Source organism: Lissotriton helveticus, chromosome 2_1 (genome assembly GCF_964261635.1).
Source record: "Lissotriton helveticus chromosome 2_1, aLisHel1.1, whole genome shotgun sequence".
Classification (NCBI taxonomy): Eukaryota; Metazoa; Chordata; class Amphibia; order Caudata; family Salamandridae; genus Lissotriton; species Lissotriton helveticus.
In genome coordinates, this window is record NC_136059.1 from 766722820 (window position 1) to 766740442 (window position 17623).

A 17623-nucleotide genomic window follows, 5' to 3' on the forward strand; every position below is an offset into this window, starting at 1 on the left:
TGCCAAGTACTTGGGTCGTGCATGGATCATCCGCTCAAAAGAAGGTAGCAGGTCCAAAAATGTAATCAAACAAAGGCCGTAAGAGCAAACCCAGTTCCACGATTATTTTGCTATCTATTGCTGCTTATTGGTATGCCCGAAATATTTGTAATAGAAAAATGTGTATTTTATTCCGTAAAGGCAATTTATTAGTATGGAAAAGTACATTTATCCCTAGGACGGCCCGGAACTGCATTTTTTTTAAATTGTTGTTTTTAAAGCTTTAACATTTTATGCAATCCTAAATTTTATACTTGTTGTATGATTCTGAAATGCTTTTATGATACTAGTTATCGAATAAAGCTTATTTGAATTGAATTGAATTTATTCACCTATTCGCATTCCCTTCAGGATTGTGTATAAAGTTGAAATTTTTCAGATGAACCATTATTTTTGTAATGGGGGTATCGCGGCCTTTATCATGATTAGCTAATGTTGTGATCGCTCAGGTATATTTCGTTTAAGATTGTATATCCATAATTAGACTATATTTACTTCCATACCTTTACTCTGATCTAACTTCACTTCACCAACCTGTCCAGTACCAAACAGTAAGCACTGTCTTCAGCCTCTCTTCCTCCACATGCAGAGAAAACTATTTCAAAAGTTTTATTAAAATATAAAATTGCATATCAGAAGATACAAACAGTACATGTACAATACAGAGAGTAAGAGCTTCCAGAAAAGGAACATTTCTGAGTGAGATCTCTCTGGAGTTTTGAGGTTCTGGGCTTTGATAGGGAGGCAGGCAGTTTACATAGTGGAGCGCGCCTTGACTAGGGATTATTTAAGAAACATGATCAGTTTTTTGTTTTACAGAGACACCCGGCAACAGGTTGTAGCACTACTGAGTGAGGCTACTCTATTTTTCGCTAAGCCATTGATGAGAAAGATCGCAATTTCTGCACAGCGATGTTGCATTTTGGTTCTTTATAACAGGCAAAGAACCTTGAAAGCTGTCATAAGAAAGTGACGCAATTATTTTGATTACTTTGCTGACTGCTATATGAAAAGTCCGTCTTGCCTAGTCATACTCCTTATTGTAAAGATATTATGAGTCTTTATTTAGTAGAAGAGTTGTAAATATTCATTAGTTATGCCTGCCTTAGTTTAAAAATCTAGTTCACAATGTATTACATACAATGCCATTGTATTGTACTAAACCTTCATCTTATTATGTTTTTCAGGTTTCTAGGTTACTAAAAATGTTTCTACCCAAACAGACATAATACAAGCTTAATCAGCTGTAAACAAGCATTCGCTCAGGTATATTCATATATATCCTCGTACCAGTAGCAAACAAATCTACATTTGTCAATCATTCAAGGAAAACGATTCTCCGTGGAAAAACCATGAAATGTTCTCGAGATAAATAATTAAAGAATGGGTGCGAAGGTGGTTTCAATGGACAATGAATCTGGCGTACTGCATCAGAGTGTGATTAAGATTGAATCAAACTATTTGTACTGTAGGTTGTATTCTGGCAGCAAGAAAGGATAAACCTAAGCCACGAGAAACAAAAAGATTTAGAGCCTTATTAAGAGTTTGGTGGTCCTAGCTTGTGGTGGCGGGCCTACCACCGCCACACTGCGAGCCCGTCTGCAGTATTATGAGTGTGGCGGTCAGACCCACACATGACCGCTGCGACCGTCGGAGATCACGGATCATGCAGTGGTCAGGCAGCACAGTAATGCTGGCTGTGCCGCTGCGGCACCACCAAGCATATTAGGAGTTGCAAAACCACCATCCTTTTCATGGCAGTGAGCCTGCCATGAAAAGGGTGGCTGTGAGGCACCTAAGGGGGCCCTAACATGGCCCCCTGCCGCTCCTGGGGGTACATACTGGGGGGCTCATGTATTGACCCCCGTGAAATGCACTCCCATTTTCTGCACAGTCGGACATGTATGCCACACTGTGCAGGATGGTGCAGTCTGCGCTCTGACAGCAGCAGATCACTGCTGCCAGACCAGGATTCAAGTCCTAATCTGAAGGGGCAACAACACCACAGCTTTTGTAGTTCAACAGAGGACGGTGCTATCAGTGGCGTAGCTAGTCACTTTGCCGCCCGTGGCGGTCTCTGCCTTTGCTGCCTGCGGCGCCAGTAAAGGCAGGGGGATGGGTGCTAGCGATTTTCCCGTGATTGCTGCATCACCGCAAACGCATGAAAGAGCGGGTGCAGGGGAAGGCTGCTACCCCCCAAAACCCATGCCCCCCCCCCCTTGTATTGCCACTGGGTGCGTTATACTGTCCCATGCAGGACCAACAAAGTGGTAATAAGGCCCTAAGAGTGTAAGATCGATGGACAGAACTCACCTTAGTGTATTTACATAAACAAATAGTAAACTTTGATGAGGAATGGGCCTGCGTTTGGGGCCCTTTCACAAGACACTCTTGTCCTCGGAGATTCCATCCCCTGGGGACCGAAACAAAGCAAGATGCCCCAGGGACCTCATCTCACCAAGATAAACAACAGCCAGTTAAATTACCCACCCCATGCCAGTGTCTGGGGGGACAAGGCAGAGCAGCCAACTACCTTCTGCCCATGGCCAAGGCGGGCAAGAGTGGACAGAGCAGCTTCGGCCTCTTGGAAGGAGCCAAAGGCAAGCAGTTTGCTCCCACACAACGCACAAGCTGAAAAGAGTTTTGTGGGCTCCAGCTCCAGATTAGCACGTTTCCAAAACAAAGGCATTTTGGAAAAAGCAGAAAGCTGCTTAATGAATATTCATCACCTCCCCAAAGAGGTGGCCCATAAACCCCCACGTGGGCACTCTAAGCTACATACTGTTGTTCTGTTGTGCCCCAGGAAGGGTAAGGACACCAAGAAAATTACCTGGTCCTGTACCCATTGGTGTTAGTGTAATAGTGAATTAGAACATGTTTTCTGCTTTTACTAATGTGGTGACAGCTTGTCAAAGCCAGTAGGCCTGCCTTACTGATATTGACACTGCCTAATATAGGGGGGTATTGTAGTGTAAGGTTGGGATCACTTCCCTATCCACCATCTTAGCAACTTCTGCTTTGATGCATCACTGAGCTCTGTCTGACACCTTGTAAAAGGAAGGGCAAGGACACTAACAATGTTACCTGGGATTGTCCCTATTGATTTCAGTGATATTGTAATGGTGAACTAGAAGATGTTTCTGTTTTTACTAATGTGGTGACTGCTTGTCAAAGCCAGTAGGCCTGCATTATTGATAATGACACTCCCTTACAGTGTGATATTGCATCTAATATAGGGACGTATTGAAGTTATAGGGTTGAGATCGCTTCCCAATCTACCACATTAGCAACACTATGGGTGTAGTTTGTTATGAGATTGTCACAAAAGGTATTCCTATCCACCCCATTGTACATATTTGTAATTCAATGCATAGTATATAGTAGCATGTATTAAATAAAAGTACTTTTCCTTTTATAAGAAAAAGCATGGACAATGTATTGAGTGTTGTTGCTGCACACTAGCCAGCTGGGGTTACTAGCTGACCCACTCACCCCTGAGTAAGCCTTGGGCTGCTCTACTTCACTACCCTGAGACAGTAAAGTGGTACAATGGGGTACTTAGATCCTAGTAAAGAAGATGTTTGAGACGTATTACGTGTGAAGGACTCATATCTCTCGCAACTAATAACCCACTTCCTTACAGCCAGAATCTCTGCTAAGCATTAAGAATACACTGTTACTGCTTCCACAACCTGGATCTCAGATTTCCTTTGACAAGCTCAACTTGTTTTCCTATTGGCTTGTATTGAGAGGCATTGGGAATGTAGAAAAGTATTTCAGAAAGTTGTGTTGTTGATGGAAACAACCTTAGAGCTATATTTGAACTTTTATGACCTGTACTAAGATTAAGGGCTGATACATTGTACTAAGAGTTATCCTGTGACAGAACAGGAAGGACTCTTAACCTGGACAATCTTACTCTTGCTGGATATGATTGTCAAAGTAGTCGGTATTAAAGTTCTACTATATATGTATGAATTTCTAAAACTAGGGAATGCAGAATATTAACTCTATTGATTATCTTGCAGTTCTACAACAGTCTAAAAGAAAACATAATTCATCTTCCACAGAGATTGAAAAGTCACGTAGCTCGAGGACGTTTTTCAAGTCACGGACAGTAGTGACCAAATATTTGAGGTATTCATTTTACAGATGTTCACTTTTCAGGAATTACCAGATCCACATCAAAGTACAGAGCGTTGGTAACACAGAGATATTGCTTAGGTATATTGGTTCACTATTACAGTTAAGTGCAGAACCTTATATGGTAAGATACTTAAGCTATCTCTGTGCCTATTAGATATCCAGTGAGAAGGCATCCGTGATCGCTTAGCATGAGCCTGCAGAGGGTGACCCTACTGAAGGGTCTAGTGCACAAATTAAAAGATTTTCAATAAGCTGATAACTGGCAGGCGAGGCAGCATTGAATATATCAGTGGGGAGACAAATCAAGCAAGACCCTACATCGGTTATGCCGGGTCCACAATGCCCCGACCCCTCCGCCCTTACTCCGGGGCATTGACGGTACCCTCCATACATGCCCGCATACGGTGGTTCAAGCATTCGCCACAAATTGTACTGACCTTTATTAGCACAGGGCAAGTCTATCCCCAGATTTAAAACAATAATTCTTGCGGGACATACCCCCATAAGAACTGTCAGATGAGGTGCGTGATCACATTGACGTTCCCATCTCCTAAGAGGAGCTTACTACGGCTCTTCACAACATTCATCCAGGTAGGTCCCCGGGTCAGTTTTCTGAGGTTGTATCTCCCAGATGGGCCCACCTTTCCTAGAGACACTGCAAGAATCCTCGGAACTGGGGATTCTTCAGTCTGACAGGCAGCATGAGGAGGTCGTGGTTTTTCTCAAGCCAGTTCGCCCCCATGAAGACCCATCGTCCTCTGACCCTGCTCTCAGGCTAGGTCGCCCCCACGCCACTGCTGCCTGTCTCTTGGTTTCCCTACCTGGCTCCCAGCGCTGCTCCAGCGCTCGCTGTCACTACCTCCTGCCTGCCTGCTCTGGGACGGTCCCAGCCGCCGCTGAGCCATCCATCCTCGCTGCACTTTCCCGCCGCTGCCTACCTGCGGCCCGTCCCCACCAAGCCCATTCGCCGCCCCGCTTCCGCCACCCAGCTGCTCCTCCCTCCCGGTTTCCCTCTTATGGAGACCGCGAAGCGGCCGCGCGCAGCGGGCGCACCGCTGGCGCGCCGAATGCGCACCAAAGGCAAGCCCGTCTGCGCCCGTCCGCGCAAGGACCGCTCCCAGTGCCAGAACCCCTGGCCCCAGCCGATGCCAGGGCACCCGACTGAGATACGACACCGCCACCCTCATCGCACTCAACACAGGACGACCAGCTGCCTGCCACCAAGCCACCCCGAGACGCACCCACGGATCCTCCACCTGCCAAGCATGCGAATTCACCTGCCTCCGAACCTGCACCCCGCCCACCGAACACAGCAACGACAACAACAACCACCTCAAGTGCATCCTCCTCAACACCCGCTCCGTCCACAAACACACCGTCGAACTCTGGGAACTCCTTGATACAACAGCACCAGCCGTCGCCTTCCTCACGGAAACCTGGATGAACGCCTCCTCGGCCCCCGACATCGCCATAGCCATCCCGGACGCCTACAAAATCACCCGGAAGGACCGCGTCAAAAAAACTGGAGGAGGAATCGCCATCATCTACAGGAACACACCATCAGCGTCACGACCAACGCCGAAGACACACTCACCGCCGCTCAACACCTACATTTCCAGTTCCGCACCGACCCCCAAACCACCCTCGGAGGAACACTCAACTACAGACCCCCGGGCCCACGGACACAATTCAGCAAAACCATCGCCGACTTCATCAGCCCGCACGCCTTAGCCTCACCAGAGTACATCCTCCTAGGGGACTTGAACTTCCACCTGGAGAAAAACATCGACAACAACACCACCACCACCACCCTGCTCGACAACCTCGGACTCAAGCAACTGGTGGACACGCCCACCCACCTTGCCGGCCACACGCTCGACCCCGTCTTCTCCGCCAGCAACCACGTCTCCTTCAGCTACTCCACCGGACTACACTGGACCGACCACAGCTGCATCCACTTCACCTTCAAGAAGACCACCTCCCACCACCAGACGCTACAGATCCCCCGCAGATGCTGGAGCAAAGTCACCACAGACCAGCTAACCACATCGCTGAGCCAGAACCCACCTGTCGACACCCCTGACACCAACGACGCAGCACACAATCTCGCACAGTGGATCACCAACTGTGCCGACGACCTCTCTCCACTGAAGAAACCCCCAGGCAAGACTACCAACAGAAAAACCTCATTGTTCACAGACGTTCTCAAAATCGCAAAGAAATCATGCCGAACCCTTGAAAAAGCTTGGCGCCACAAACGGACATCAGAAAACATGACAGCCCTCAAGAGCGCCACCCGCGAATACCACCAGATGATCCGCACCACCAAAAGGACATCGTTCAAAGAGCGGCTGGACAACAAAACCCACAACAGCAGGGAACTCTTCAGCATCGTCAAAGAGCTCTCCAACCCCAGCGCCAGCAACAACGACATCACACCGTTGCAAGACCTCTGCAACTCCCTCGCCACACTCTTCCACCGCAAGATCGCAGATATACACGACAGCTTCGGACCCCAGACTCCGCCTCCAGCCTCCAAACCAACGACCCCCACCACCAGCCTCAGCGCATGGACCCCCATCAGCACTGAAGACACCACCCGCGTCATGAACACCATCCACTCCGGCTCCCCCTCCGACTCATGCCCTCATCATATCTTCAACAAAGCCGACACCATCATCGCACCCCACCTCTGGAACGTCATTAACAGCTCCTTCACGTCAGCCACCTTCCCTGGAAGCTGGAAACACGCAGAAATCAATGCCCTTCTGAAAAAAACAACAGCGGACCCCAAAGACCTCAAGAACTTCCGCCCCATCTCTCTGCTCCCCTTCCCGGCCAAAGTCATCGAGAAGACCATCAATAAACAGCTGACTGCATTCCTCGAAGAAAACAACTCGCTCGACCCATCCCAGTCCGGATTTGGAGCCAACCACAGCACAGAGACCGCCCGCAGCCACCGATGACATCAGGACCCTGATGGACAACAGAGACAGCCGCTCTCATCCTCCTGGACCTCTCGGCAGCCTTTGATACCGTCTGCCATCGCACCCTAATAACCCGCCTCTACAACACTGGGATCCAAGGAAAGGCCCTGGACTGGATCACATTGTTCCTCTCCGACAGAACCCAGAGAGTCCGCCTCCCTCCTTTCCGCTCAGAGGCCACCAAAATCATCTGCGGCGTACCCCATGGCTCCTCACTCAGCCCAACCCTCTTCAATATCTACATGATCCCCCTCGCTGCCATCGCACGCAAACACAACATCAACATCATCTCCTACGCCGACGACACCCAACTGATACTCTCCCTCACCAAAGACCCTCTCACGCCAAAGCCAACTTCCAGGACGGAATGAAAGATGTCGCAGAATGGATGAAGCACAGCCGTCTGAAGCTCAACTCGGACAAGACGGAGGTCCTCATCCTCGGACAATCCCCATCTGCCTGGGGCGACTCCTGGTGGCCCATGACACTGGGCACCGCACCGACACCCACAGACCACGCACGCAACCTGGGATTCTATGTCAGGACCGGAGGCTTCAGATTATGCTATATCTTCCTTCGCTTTATTAACATAAGAACTCCACAGCAGCTTAGGAAAATATTCAAAACAGTGAAAGGAAAATGCTTTAGGTCCCAAAGCATTTGAAGGAACGTTTTAACAGTCGAAAACCACAACTCCCATGAGTCTCTTGTGTATCACTAGTCCATAGTCCTTCCATCATGTCTACCATAGCTAGATAGCCAGTCCTCTCTTCCTCTTCCTCCTCTTTCTTCGCTGCTCCCGCAGCCAGATAAGTGCTTTTCATGTGTTTTTCCCTTTGTATGAGATTTGTATAAGATTTCCTGTATATATCGTGTATACGATTTGTCTGGGGCTCGTCGCATGGTTTGCGTTTTCTTCTTTGCAGAGTACCCGGTCGCGGGAACGTTCTGTTCGTTCCTACGCGACTTTTTTCTTTTCCCGTTTGTGTGCGGTGACTGATAAAGCCGCTAGAGGGCGCCCGCACGTCTCGCCGGCTCTTCGGCGCGTCTCTTCAATTGCGGGAGCCGCGCTGAGGAGCCTGCCTGCGCCGGAGCCTGCCCTCGCTTGCCCCTCTGACACCTGGTTCGCCGGGTCTGTACTCCTCCTTTTGACGCCCCGCTGGGGTCTGTAGTGCGGCGTTGACCGCGTGAAACGCCTTCGGGCGCGTTTGTGCACCGCAGTTTCTCTAGTGTGGCGTAGCGCGCTTGAGGGGTGGCAGGACTCGGTCCCGGTGAGGAGAGTCCGCGCGCTGGGGGGTTGGTGCAGCCCTATCTGCCACGCCTGTTGGCCCATAAAGTAATCGCAGTCAGTTTTGTCTGCCCAAAATCGAGTTGCCTCTCCAGTAACACCCTCTTGAGGGTCTGTGGTCTTTTTTCACTAGCTTCTGGCTTGTGGCTTGTCCCCTTGTTTCTGTGATGGAAGGGGAGTATGTGGAGGAACCCTATTCCTATCTCCAGGACGATGAATTTTATCATGCGGTGGATAACTCCATTTACCGCTGTGTGATGGAGGTGGTGGGGCCCATGGAGGACCGCCTCTCCGCACGCATTGTTGAAGAATGCGCGAAATTAGCGTCTGCGCATTCGGGGGCGCCTACTGACCCCCCGGGAACATCGGGCGGGAAACCACCGGCACCAAAGAAGCCCTGCAGAGAGGGACCCTCTTCAGGGTCGCAGGGGGTAGACAGAGGCGCTTTTGAGCGTCTCCGTGACGCCTTTTTAGCAAAGGCAACGACTGCGCCCCCTGCTCCCCTGGCGAACCCTGACACTGCGGGGGACGTTGACACGGCCCCCGCGTCACCAGTGTATGATTCACCGGACACTGACGATGACGGGGAGTCGGTGCGCTCTTGGCGACCTTCGGGCTCAGCCGCGGAGCTTCCTCGGGATGAGTCGGGCATGCTGGACCCGGACGAGATTGTTCATCCGCGGTCCGCAGCTTGGACACCAGGAGAGACTGTGGCGAAGTTCGTTGCGGGTCGACTGCGCAAGCCACTGGAAAAGGAAGCCAGGGGCTGTCTGCGAGGGGAATGCCCGAGGCCGTCTTTGGAAGGGAAGGTGGCTATGACCCCCGAGTTGGATGCGAAAATGGCCACCTTCCTGGCCAAATTCATGAAAGATCCCCGCAAGGGTATTGACCGATCCTGGCGGTCCTGTCAGGATAAGTTACTGGATGCCGTGGGGCCTGCCACAAAAATCCTCGACATGGCGGAGGAGGCGAAGGCGAATGGCACGGTCATTTCCCCGGAGGTGCTATCGAATTGGGCACAACGTGTTATCGTGTTTCTGGGTAATGCCAATTGCGCCCTGTCCACCGAGCGCAGGCGATCCTTGCTGATCAAATTAGACCCTAAGCTGGGGGACCTGGCCTCGTCAGAGGCGGGCGCGGTAGCCCAGGGGGGCCTCTTCGGCGAGCCCTTTATCAGAGAGCTGGGCAAGTTCGTGTCCACTTTTACATCGCTGGACAGAGCACAGTCCAGCATCAAGCGCGTGTTTCATCAGCGTTTCTCTGGAGGGGCCGGTCGCGGCAGGGGCCGCGCGACCGGCCGTGGCCAGCAGGCCAATAATAGAGGGCAAGGCTCCGGCAGAGGCCAGTACCAGACCTCTGCAAACTTCAATAATTTCTATCCCACCAGAGGGCAACGTTTCGGCGGCAGAGGTTTCAGGAAGAATTCCGGACCGGGACATACCTCCGGTGAGTGTACTGTGTTTGGATCAGGTTCCGATCGGGGGGAGGTTGGCAGCCTTTTACGAGGAGTGGGAATTGCTCACTGCCGACGCTTGGGTTTTGCAAACCGTCCGTGGTTTCCATATAGAGTTCTACGACAGGCCCACTCAGGAAGTTTTTCCACGTCCAATGGTGTTTTCAGAGTCCGACGCGCTTTTGATAGACGGAGAGGTCGCGGAGTTGCTTCGCAAAGGGGCCATCCGTCAATCAACGCGCCACCCCAATGGATTTGTCAGCAATGTCTTTCTAGTGGACAAGACAGATGGGGGCAAGAGGCCTGTGATCAACCTCAAAGAGTTCAACGGGTGGTTGATCTATCGGCACTTCAAGATGGAGGGTATCCACCTCCTTCGAGATGTGCTCCTCCCTCGGGATTGGATGGTGAGGCTCGACCTCAAGGATGCTTATCTAGTCGTTCCTATCCACCCGCCTCATCGTCGTTTCCTTCAGTTCTTGTGGAACGACAAGGTGTTCGAGTTCACGGCGCTGCCGTTCGGCCTTTCATCGGCCCCCTGGTGCTTCACAAAGGTGTTGCATCCGGTGGTGGAGTACCTCAGGGGTCAAGGGGTGCGGATGTTAGTCTACTTGGACGACATCCTCCTCATGGGTCAATGTCCAGTAGTGTTGGCCGGGCAGCTGCGACAGGCCGTACACCTTCTTCAGAAACTGGGGTTTGTTATCAACGGCTCCAAGTCGGTTTTGATCCCCACTCAGAGTCTTACCTTCCTGGGTTTCATCTTGGACTCGGTGGAGGCTGTTCTGAGTCTCCCGTCCCGGAAGATCGCGAAGATCAGACATTTGCTTCGGCAGACGATCACAAAGGATTGTACGTCCTTGCGTCATGTCGCCAAGGTGGTGGGACTTCTGTCGTCCTCCATCCAGGCGATCTTTCCGGGGCCCCTACATTACAGGGCGCTTCAACGCCTCAAAGCTCAGCACCTCCGGAGGGGGATGAGCTACGATCAGTTGGTTCCTCTTACGGAGGAGGTGAAGGAGGAAATGTCATGGTGGCTGTCTCACATGGAGGCGTGGAATGGTCGGGCGATCTTCGGGTCGGTCCTGGATCTCGTCATAGAGTCCGATGCCAGCAGATCGGGTTGGGGCGCTCGGTGCGGGGATTTCTCCACCGGCGGCGCCTGGTCTTCAGACGGACAACGGTTGCATATGAACTGTTTGGAGCTCCTAGCGGGCTCCTTCGCGGTCCGTTGCTGGACCAAGGATTCGGTCCAGGCCTGTGTTTTACTGAAAATGGACAATGTTTCAGCGGTTCGTTATGTGAACCATCTAGGGGGTCCTCGCTCTCGTGCTCTGGCGAATTTGGCGAAGGACTTCTGGGATTACTGCCTATCGCGCCACATTGCGGTGACGGCGGAGTACCTGCCAGGCCAGGACAATCAGGTAGCGGATTGGCACTCCAGATACCTCAGGGATGCCAGTCAGTGGAAACTGGATTCGGGAGTTTTCCAGTGGATACAAAGCCTTTGGGGTCCCTTCTCGGTGGACCTGTTTGCGTCCCGTCTGGACCACCAACTGCCGCGTTTTTTCAGTTGGAGGCCGGACCCTCTCGCGGAGGCCACGGACGCCTTTCTGCAGGATTGGAGTCGGGAGAAACCGTTTGCGTTTCCACCGTTCTCCATGGTGGTGCGGACAGCGGCCCAGGTTCGCCGCCAAGGAGTGGAGCTGGTGTTGATTACACCGCTTTGGAGGTCTCAAGTATGGTTTCCGGTTCTTCTGGAACTTTCTTGGGATTTTCCAATCCTACTCCCCCTGTTTCCTCTCCTCCTGAGGAATCCAGATCAGGATCCGCATCCTCTCATCGTGCGGAATTCGCTCCGCCTCATGGCGTGGAGGCTCTCAGGAGACGTTGGACGCTCCCGGGCCTTTCGGGGTCAGCTGAGAGCCTTCTCTCCAAAGCATGGGCCGATAGTACGACGAAGCGCTACAGATCCGCTTGGCTTAAGTGGATGCGTTGGTGTCTTCGAAGGGATTTGGATCCCTTGGTCGCGGGTCTCGTTCCCGTCCTAAATTTCCTGGCGGAGCTAGTCGACAAAGGCCTTGCCTACAGAACAATTAATGCGATTCGGTCAGCGATCTCGGCAGGTCATGACAACATCGATAACTCTCCGGTGGGGGAGCATCCTTTTGTTTGTCGACTTCTGCGGGCTGTTAGGCTCGCGTTGCCTCCAGAACCCAGATATTCCGTCCTTTGGGACGTCAATTTGGTCTTGAATTTGTTCCTTTCATGGCCGTCCAACTCCTATCTGTCTCTGAAAGAGCTCTCGGCAAAGTTGGCCATGCTGTTGTGTTTAGTTTCTTGTAGACGGGTGTCTGATGTACGCGCCCTGGACATATCAGCGCGCATTTTTTCCCCAGATGGGGTTACCTTTACTGTGGGCCGCTGCACTAAAACGGCGTCACGATCCATTTCATATCCAGCTTTTCTAGACACTCCTAAGCTGTGTGTTGTGCAATGCCTCAAAGCATATGAAGATTTAACATTGGAATTGCGCCCACCGGGCGAGCGTCAATTATTGATTGCCTTGCGAAAGCCACACAAAGCTGTCTCCTCCCCCACTATTGCTAGGTGGGTGCGTTGGGTCATGCTAGAGGCAGGCATCGATACGAAGCTGTTTGGAGCACACTCTGCCAGAGGGGCCATGGCCTCTAAGGCGTTCGCTGTGGGTGCTCGCTTGGAGGATTTAATGCGAGCTGCAGATTGGTCCTCGGATTCCACCTTTAAGAGGTTTTATTTTAAGCCTGTGGTGGATTTAGCCCAGTTGGTGGTGAGTAAGCTTTGAACTAGCATAATCTGAAGCCTCCGGTCCTGACATAGAATCGAAATTTGCCTAGCTTATGTAACGGTAAGTTTCAATTCTATTAAGGACATGGAGGCGAGGATTATCCCACCCAGTACACACAGTATTTTTCTGCCCACCCGTATGGCAGTAAGTAAAGCGTTTTCCTTTTTCTGCAGTTGTGTTGTGTGCTTAGCTTTGATTATTCCTCTGTCAGCTTTACTTGACTCCTGTGACCCCTCGCTTACGCTGTCTTTTTTCCGGCAGGCAACGAGGGTGCTAAGCAGGATCAGTGAGGCGAATGCGTGATCTGCGCGAAGAAAGAGGAGGAAAAGGAAGAGAGGACTGGCTATCTAGCTATGGTAGACATGATGGAAGGACTATGGACTAGTGATACACAAGAGACTCATGGGAGTTGTGGTTTTCGACTGTTAAAACGTTCCTTCAAATGCTTTGGGACCTAAAGCATTTTCCTTTCACTGTTTTGAATATTTTCCTAAGCTGCTGTGGAGTTCTTATGTTAATAAAGCGAAGGAAGATATAGCATAATCCTCGCCTCCGTGTCCTTAATAGAATTGAAACTTACCGTTACATAAGCTAGGCAAATTTCGATTCATCCTGGACTCCTCCCTCACGATGACCAAGCAAGTCAACGAAGTCTCGTCCTCATGTTTCAACACCCTGCGCATGCTCCGAAAGATCTTCCAGTGGATCCCCACCGAAACCAGAAAACGGTCACCCAGGCCCTCGTCACTAGCCGACTGGACTACGGGAACGCCCTATACGCAGGAACCACAGCCAAACTTCAGAAACGCCTTCTACGCATACAGAACGCCTCCGCACGACTCATCCTCAACACAGCCACATATCTGCCCACCTGAGAAACCTGCACTGGCTCCCCGTCAGCAAGAGGATCCCATTCAGGCTGCTCACCCACGCACACAAAGCGCTCTACAACTTGGGCCCCGAATACCTCAACAACCGTCTCTCATTCTACACCCCCACCCCCCAGCTCCGCTCCACCAGCCTCGCCCTCGCCACCGTCCCACGGATTCGCAGAACCACCACCGGAGGAAGATCATTCTCCTAACTGGCAGCCAAAACATGGAACTCCCTCCCCGCACACCTACGACTGACCCAGGACCATCTCACCTTCAGGAAACACCTCAAGACCTGGTTATTCGAGCAATAGCGGCACCTCCCCCCCTTCCTTCAGCGCCTTGAGACCCTCACGGGTGAGTAGCGCGCTCTACAAATGTATTGATTGATTGATTGATTGATCGTCATATCGCCCCATTTTGTTGTTAAATTTTGTAGCAAAACTCTTAGGTAAGATCCTGGCCAATATCACCAAGCTCATCCACCCCAACCAGTTGGTCTTCATGCCACAACGCTCTACACGTCATAACATCAGATAAGTACACAATGCCCTTGCCATGGTTCCAAGGTTGGGACGCGCTGCAGCGATCCTTCTTGCGGACACTGACAAGGCCTTTGATTTGCTAGACAGGGGGTAACTGTTCCTCCTCTTGCCGGCCTTAAATATTGGCCCCTGGGTTATCTCTTATATCCGCCTCCTGTACACAGATATATCTGCTTCTATACGCATTGCCGGTGCGGTGTCAGACCCATTTTCCATTCGCAGGGGTAGCGGCAGGGGTGCCCCCTGTTGCCACTCTTATTTGCGCTGGCTATCAAGCCGTTAGTAAATTGGGACCGACAGGACCAGTTGGTTCGTGGATTTCAGGACCCGGGATCTTCGGGCCCGGGATACTGTAGATCCCGAGGGAGTTTGGGGAAATTTCGGGCCCATCCAAATCCACCCTATATCCGATTTGCAGAAACCAGGAGCGAGGTACATAGGCCACTCAATTGACGCAGGCATCCAATGGTTTCACATACCTGGGAGTGTTTATATCAGCTGATCCGGCGAAGTCCTGGGCCCACAACAAACATCTTCTTCTATCTAAGGTCAGAAGTGAGGTGCAGGCCTGGTCTCCCTACCTTTGTCTCTCTATGGTCGGTCAGCAATCCGGAGTGGCGTGCTACTCGCAAGAAAAGCGCTTCAACACCCATCAGGGGTAACAAGTGCTATATGAATGCAAATCTTTCTTCCCCTTTTATCCATCCGCTATCCTTCTCACTCCAAGTAACAGACTAATAGCCACCACTGAAATTACTTCACAATTCACCATATTAATTCACCACTAATCCTTTATAGGCTACCTGAATAGCATGCGTCAACAAGTGAGCGATAAATAAATACAAACCTTTGTCCTACTCTATCCTTCTGCTATCATTCCAAATCCAAATAACTGACTAACCTATCCACCACTTAAAATGTACTTGCATGTTTCACTATACTAGTTCAACACTAATCCTCTGTGGGTACCGGAGTAGCGTGCTACCCGCCGAAAAAGCGCTTTGACGCCTCGTCAGGGGTAGTAAGCGCTATATAAATGCAATTACAATACAATACATATGTTTTTCCTACAAATGCATAACAGAATGGTGAGAGTGGCTGTAATAAGTAATGAAAACATTTATAACCAAAATTAAAAGTTGTGTAAATCAGTTCATGCTCACTAACCTCTACCTCGCCTCATGAAGAAAACCCATATTGATTGCACTGTATTGGTGTCAGGGGAGTAAACAATAGAACTGCAAGATTTCTGATCATTCATGAGGCCTTCCTGAGTTCGTGCCCAGGATATATGTCCATTTGTTGACCCTCACTATGGAGTAACCATGGACCTCGGGTCACAGAACACCCCGAGCGGCTAACAGCTGAAGCTCCAGCAGCAAAAACAAAGCGGCTGCTACATCAAAGTAAAGTGTGATAACAAGAAATACTGGATCAAGTTAAAGGTTAAAGCACACTAAGTATTAACAAACTTCCATCTCATTCAGTCTATTGAACTCACACACCTTTACGGGGTAACCTAACGTCATCTATTACAAATCGCAGCTTAGAAAAATATATAGAATTTCCGCTATCAATCTGAGCACATTCACACCTTTTCTGTGTTACAAGCAACTAGCAAAGCACCATTGTACATATAGAGTCTTTGCGAGAGGAACTCTCTTCAATTTATATTGTTCTTTTCAATTTTTAATGGCATCTGACAGGGCTGCCACATACTATTCCCACGCATGGCACTGCATATTCACACCAGCATTCTGCCCCACTCCCAGCACTGTTAAGTCCACACCTGAATCCTCCCCATTCCTATTGGGTGACACACAAGATTCAAGGGGTAAATCAGGAGAAGGATTTGAAAAATGACTGGTCCATTGAACATTCAAATTTTGCATATTCACCATGATGTAATGGCAGATCTAGTGAAGGATGACAAAAGTTATTGGGGGAGGGGAGGAGAGGGAGAGGGTGGCCTGGAGACAGGGTAGTCCTCCCTAAATGTACCCCTACAAACCATGATTAGTACCCAGTGAGCATAGCATTTGGGAGGGCTCCATTTACAGCAAGAGAAGAATACATGCAAAAATATCTAATACCCTATAATGACAGTGTGTACAAGGGAAGGAAAATTAGCCTGGCAGACAATAAAAGAAGGTGGCAATATAGAGGAATGAGGCAAATAACCTCCTTTCTTTTACTAGGTATCAATGAATTTTACCAGGCTTACTAAGGATGACTAGAGAAGCCCCTCCCTCAATAAAGTGGTGCATTCTTCTTTCAAGCCATCACTGAATGGCTTTATGTGTATACTGCTTGCAAATGCTGTCCATCCAAACTCCCCCATGTCTGCATTTTACATAAGTCTCTGCAAGTGACATGAATGACTGTATATGGAATTATCACAGCAAACGTATATTTTTGACTCAACCACATTCTGTGTAACCAACTGCTTCAAGAGCTTGGGTGATCAATAAAAGTGTCATCAAATATGTGATGCTTACTTTGGTGAGGTGAATGACTCCATCAGATGTAACCGAACAGCCCATAAAACCAACATACTGCAGCTCAGGACAGTGCTCAGCAAATGCCTTCACCGACTGGTCTGTCACCTGCATGAAAGGAAACAGAAAACAGAGTTGGAGTGGGATTCTAGCACAGTGCACTGATGCTATGGGAATTAGAACATAGACTCGGTCTAAGTTTTGCCTGGACATTATACAAATCTGCACAAAAACCAGTGGCCCTGTGATATTTTATCATGTTATCAGCAATCTTGCAGTGCACAGCTCCAATGAAAGTTTTTTTTCTGAACACGCGCAATGTAACCTGCGATAATCCACAATGTTAATGGGCGCCCAGGACAATTCTCAAATTCCAGTTAATGGGCGCCCAGGACAATTCTCAAATTCCAGTCAAAGGTTTGACCAAACAGGTTCAACGACTGACATCCATCCCTCGCAATTCGTTTTCTACCCAAAGTTTCTTATTAGAGGAAAAGATTGAATTCGTAATCAAGAGCCGCCGGAGAATATGTGCTTTATCTCAACTGAGGGCGATTTTCTACTGAGGAGACATAAGGTATGCTAATGAGATAAAAATATAAGCTTTCCGCCACACCGTGGTCAACGCCCCCAGTTGTAAAAGATGCATAGAAACCAGTATTGTATTTTGGCACTGATTATCCGGGAATTACCATGTAGGCTCAAACCAGTACATGAGGAAAACTGCGCTATTTGCATTTTTATAAATCTGCAGGGCTTTCACCAATAAACGCAGACATGTGTAAAGAAAACTGCCCATTTAAATCACTCATGTTCTTTTGGCAATTACATTTAACACATTGTTAGTGCTTAAATAACAAACCTTTCCTTCATTATTTTAGGGCTCTTTAAAGTGAGTCTTCCACAAACGGATTCCAGATCCCACAGTTATGAACAAAGATAACTTCATCGAGTTTTCAAGCATTTGT

At 49.7% G+C, this 17623-nt stretch overlaps 1 protein-coding gene across 1 annotated transcript in view; it reads right to left on the reverse strand.

Annotated features, from left to right (window-relative positions):
• Positions 1 to 17623, reverse strand: part of FBXL17 (F-box and leucine rich repeat protein 17) — a 2072621-nt gene that overhangs the window by 1466544 nt on the left and 588454 nt on the right. The window contains exon 5 of the mRNA XM_078675463.1: positions 16656 to 16763. Coding sequence (XP_078531589.1) covers positions 16656 to 16763 — 108 coding nt within the window. The remainder of the gene's footprint in view (positions 1 to 16655; positions 16764 to 17623) is intronic.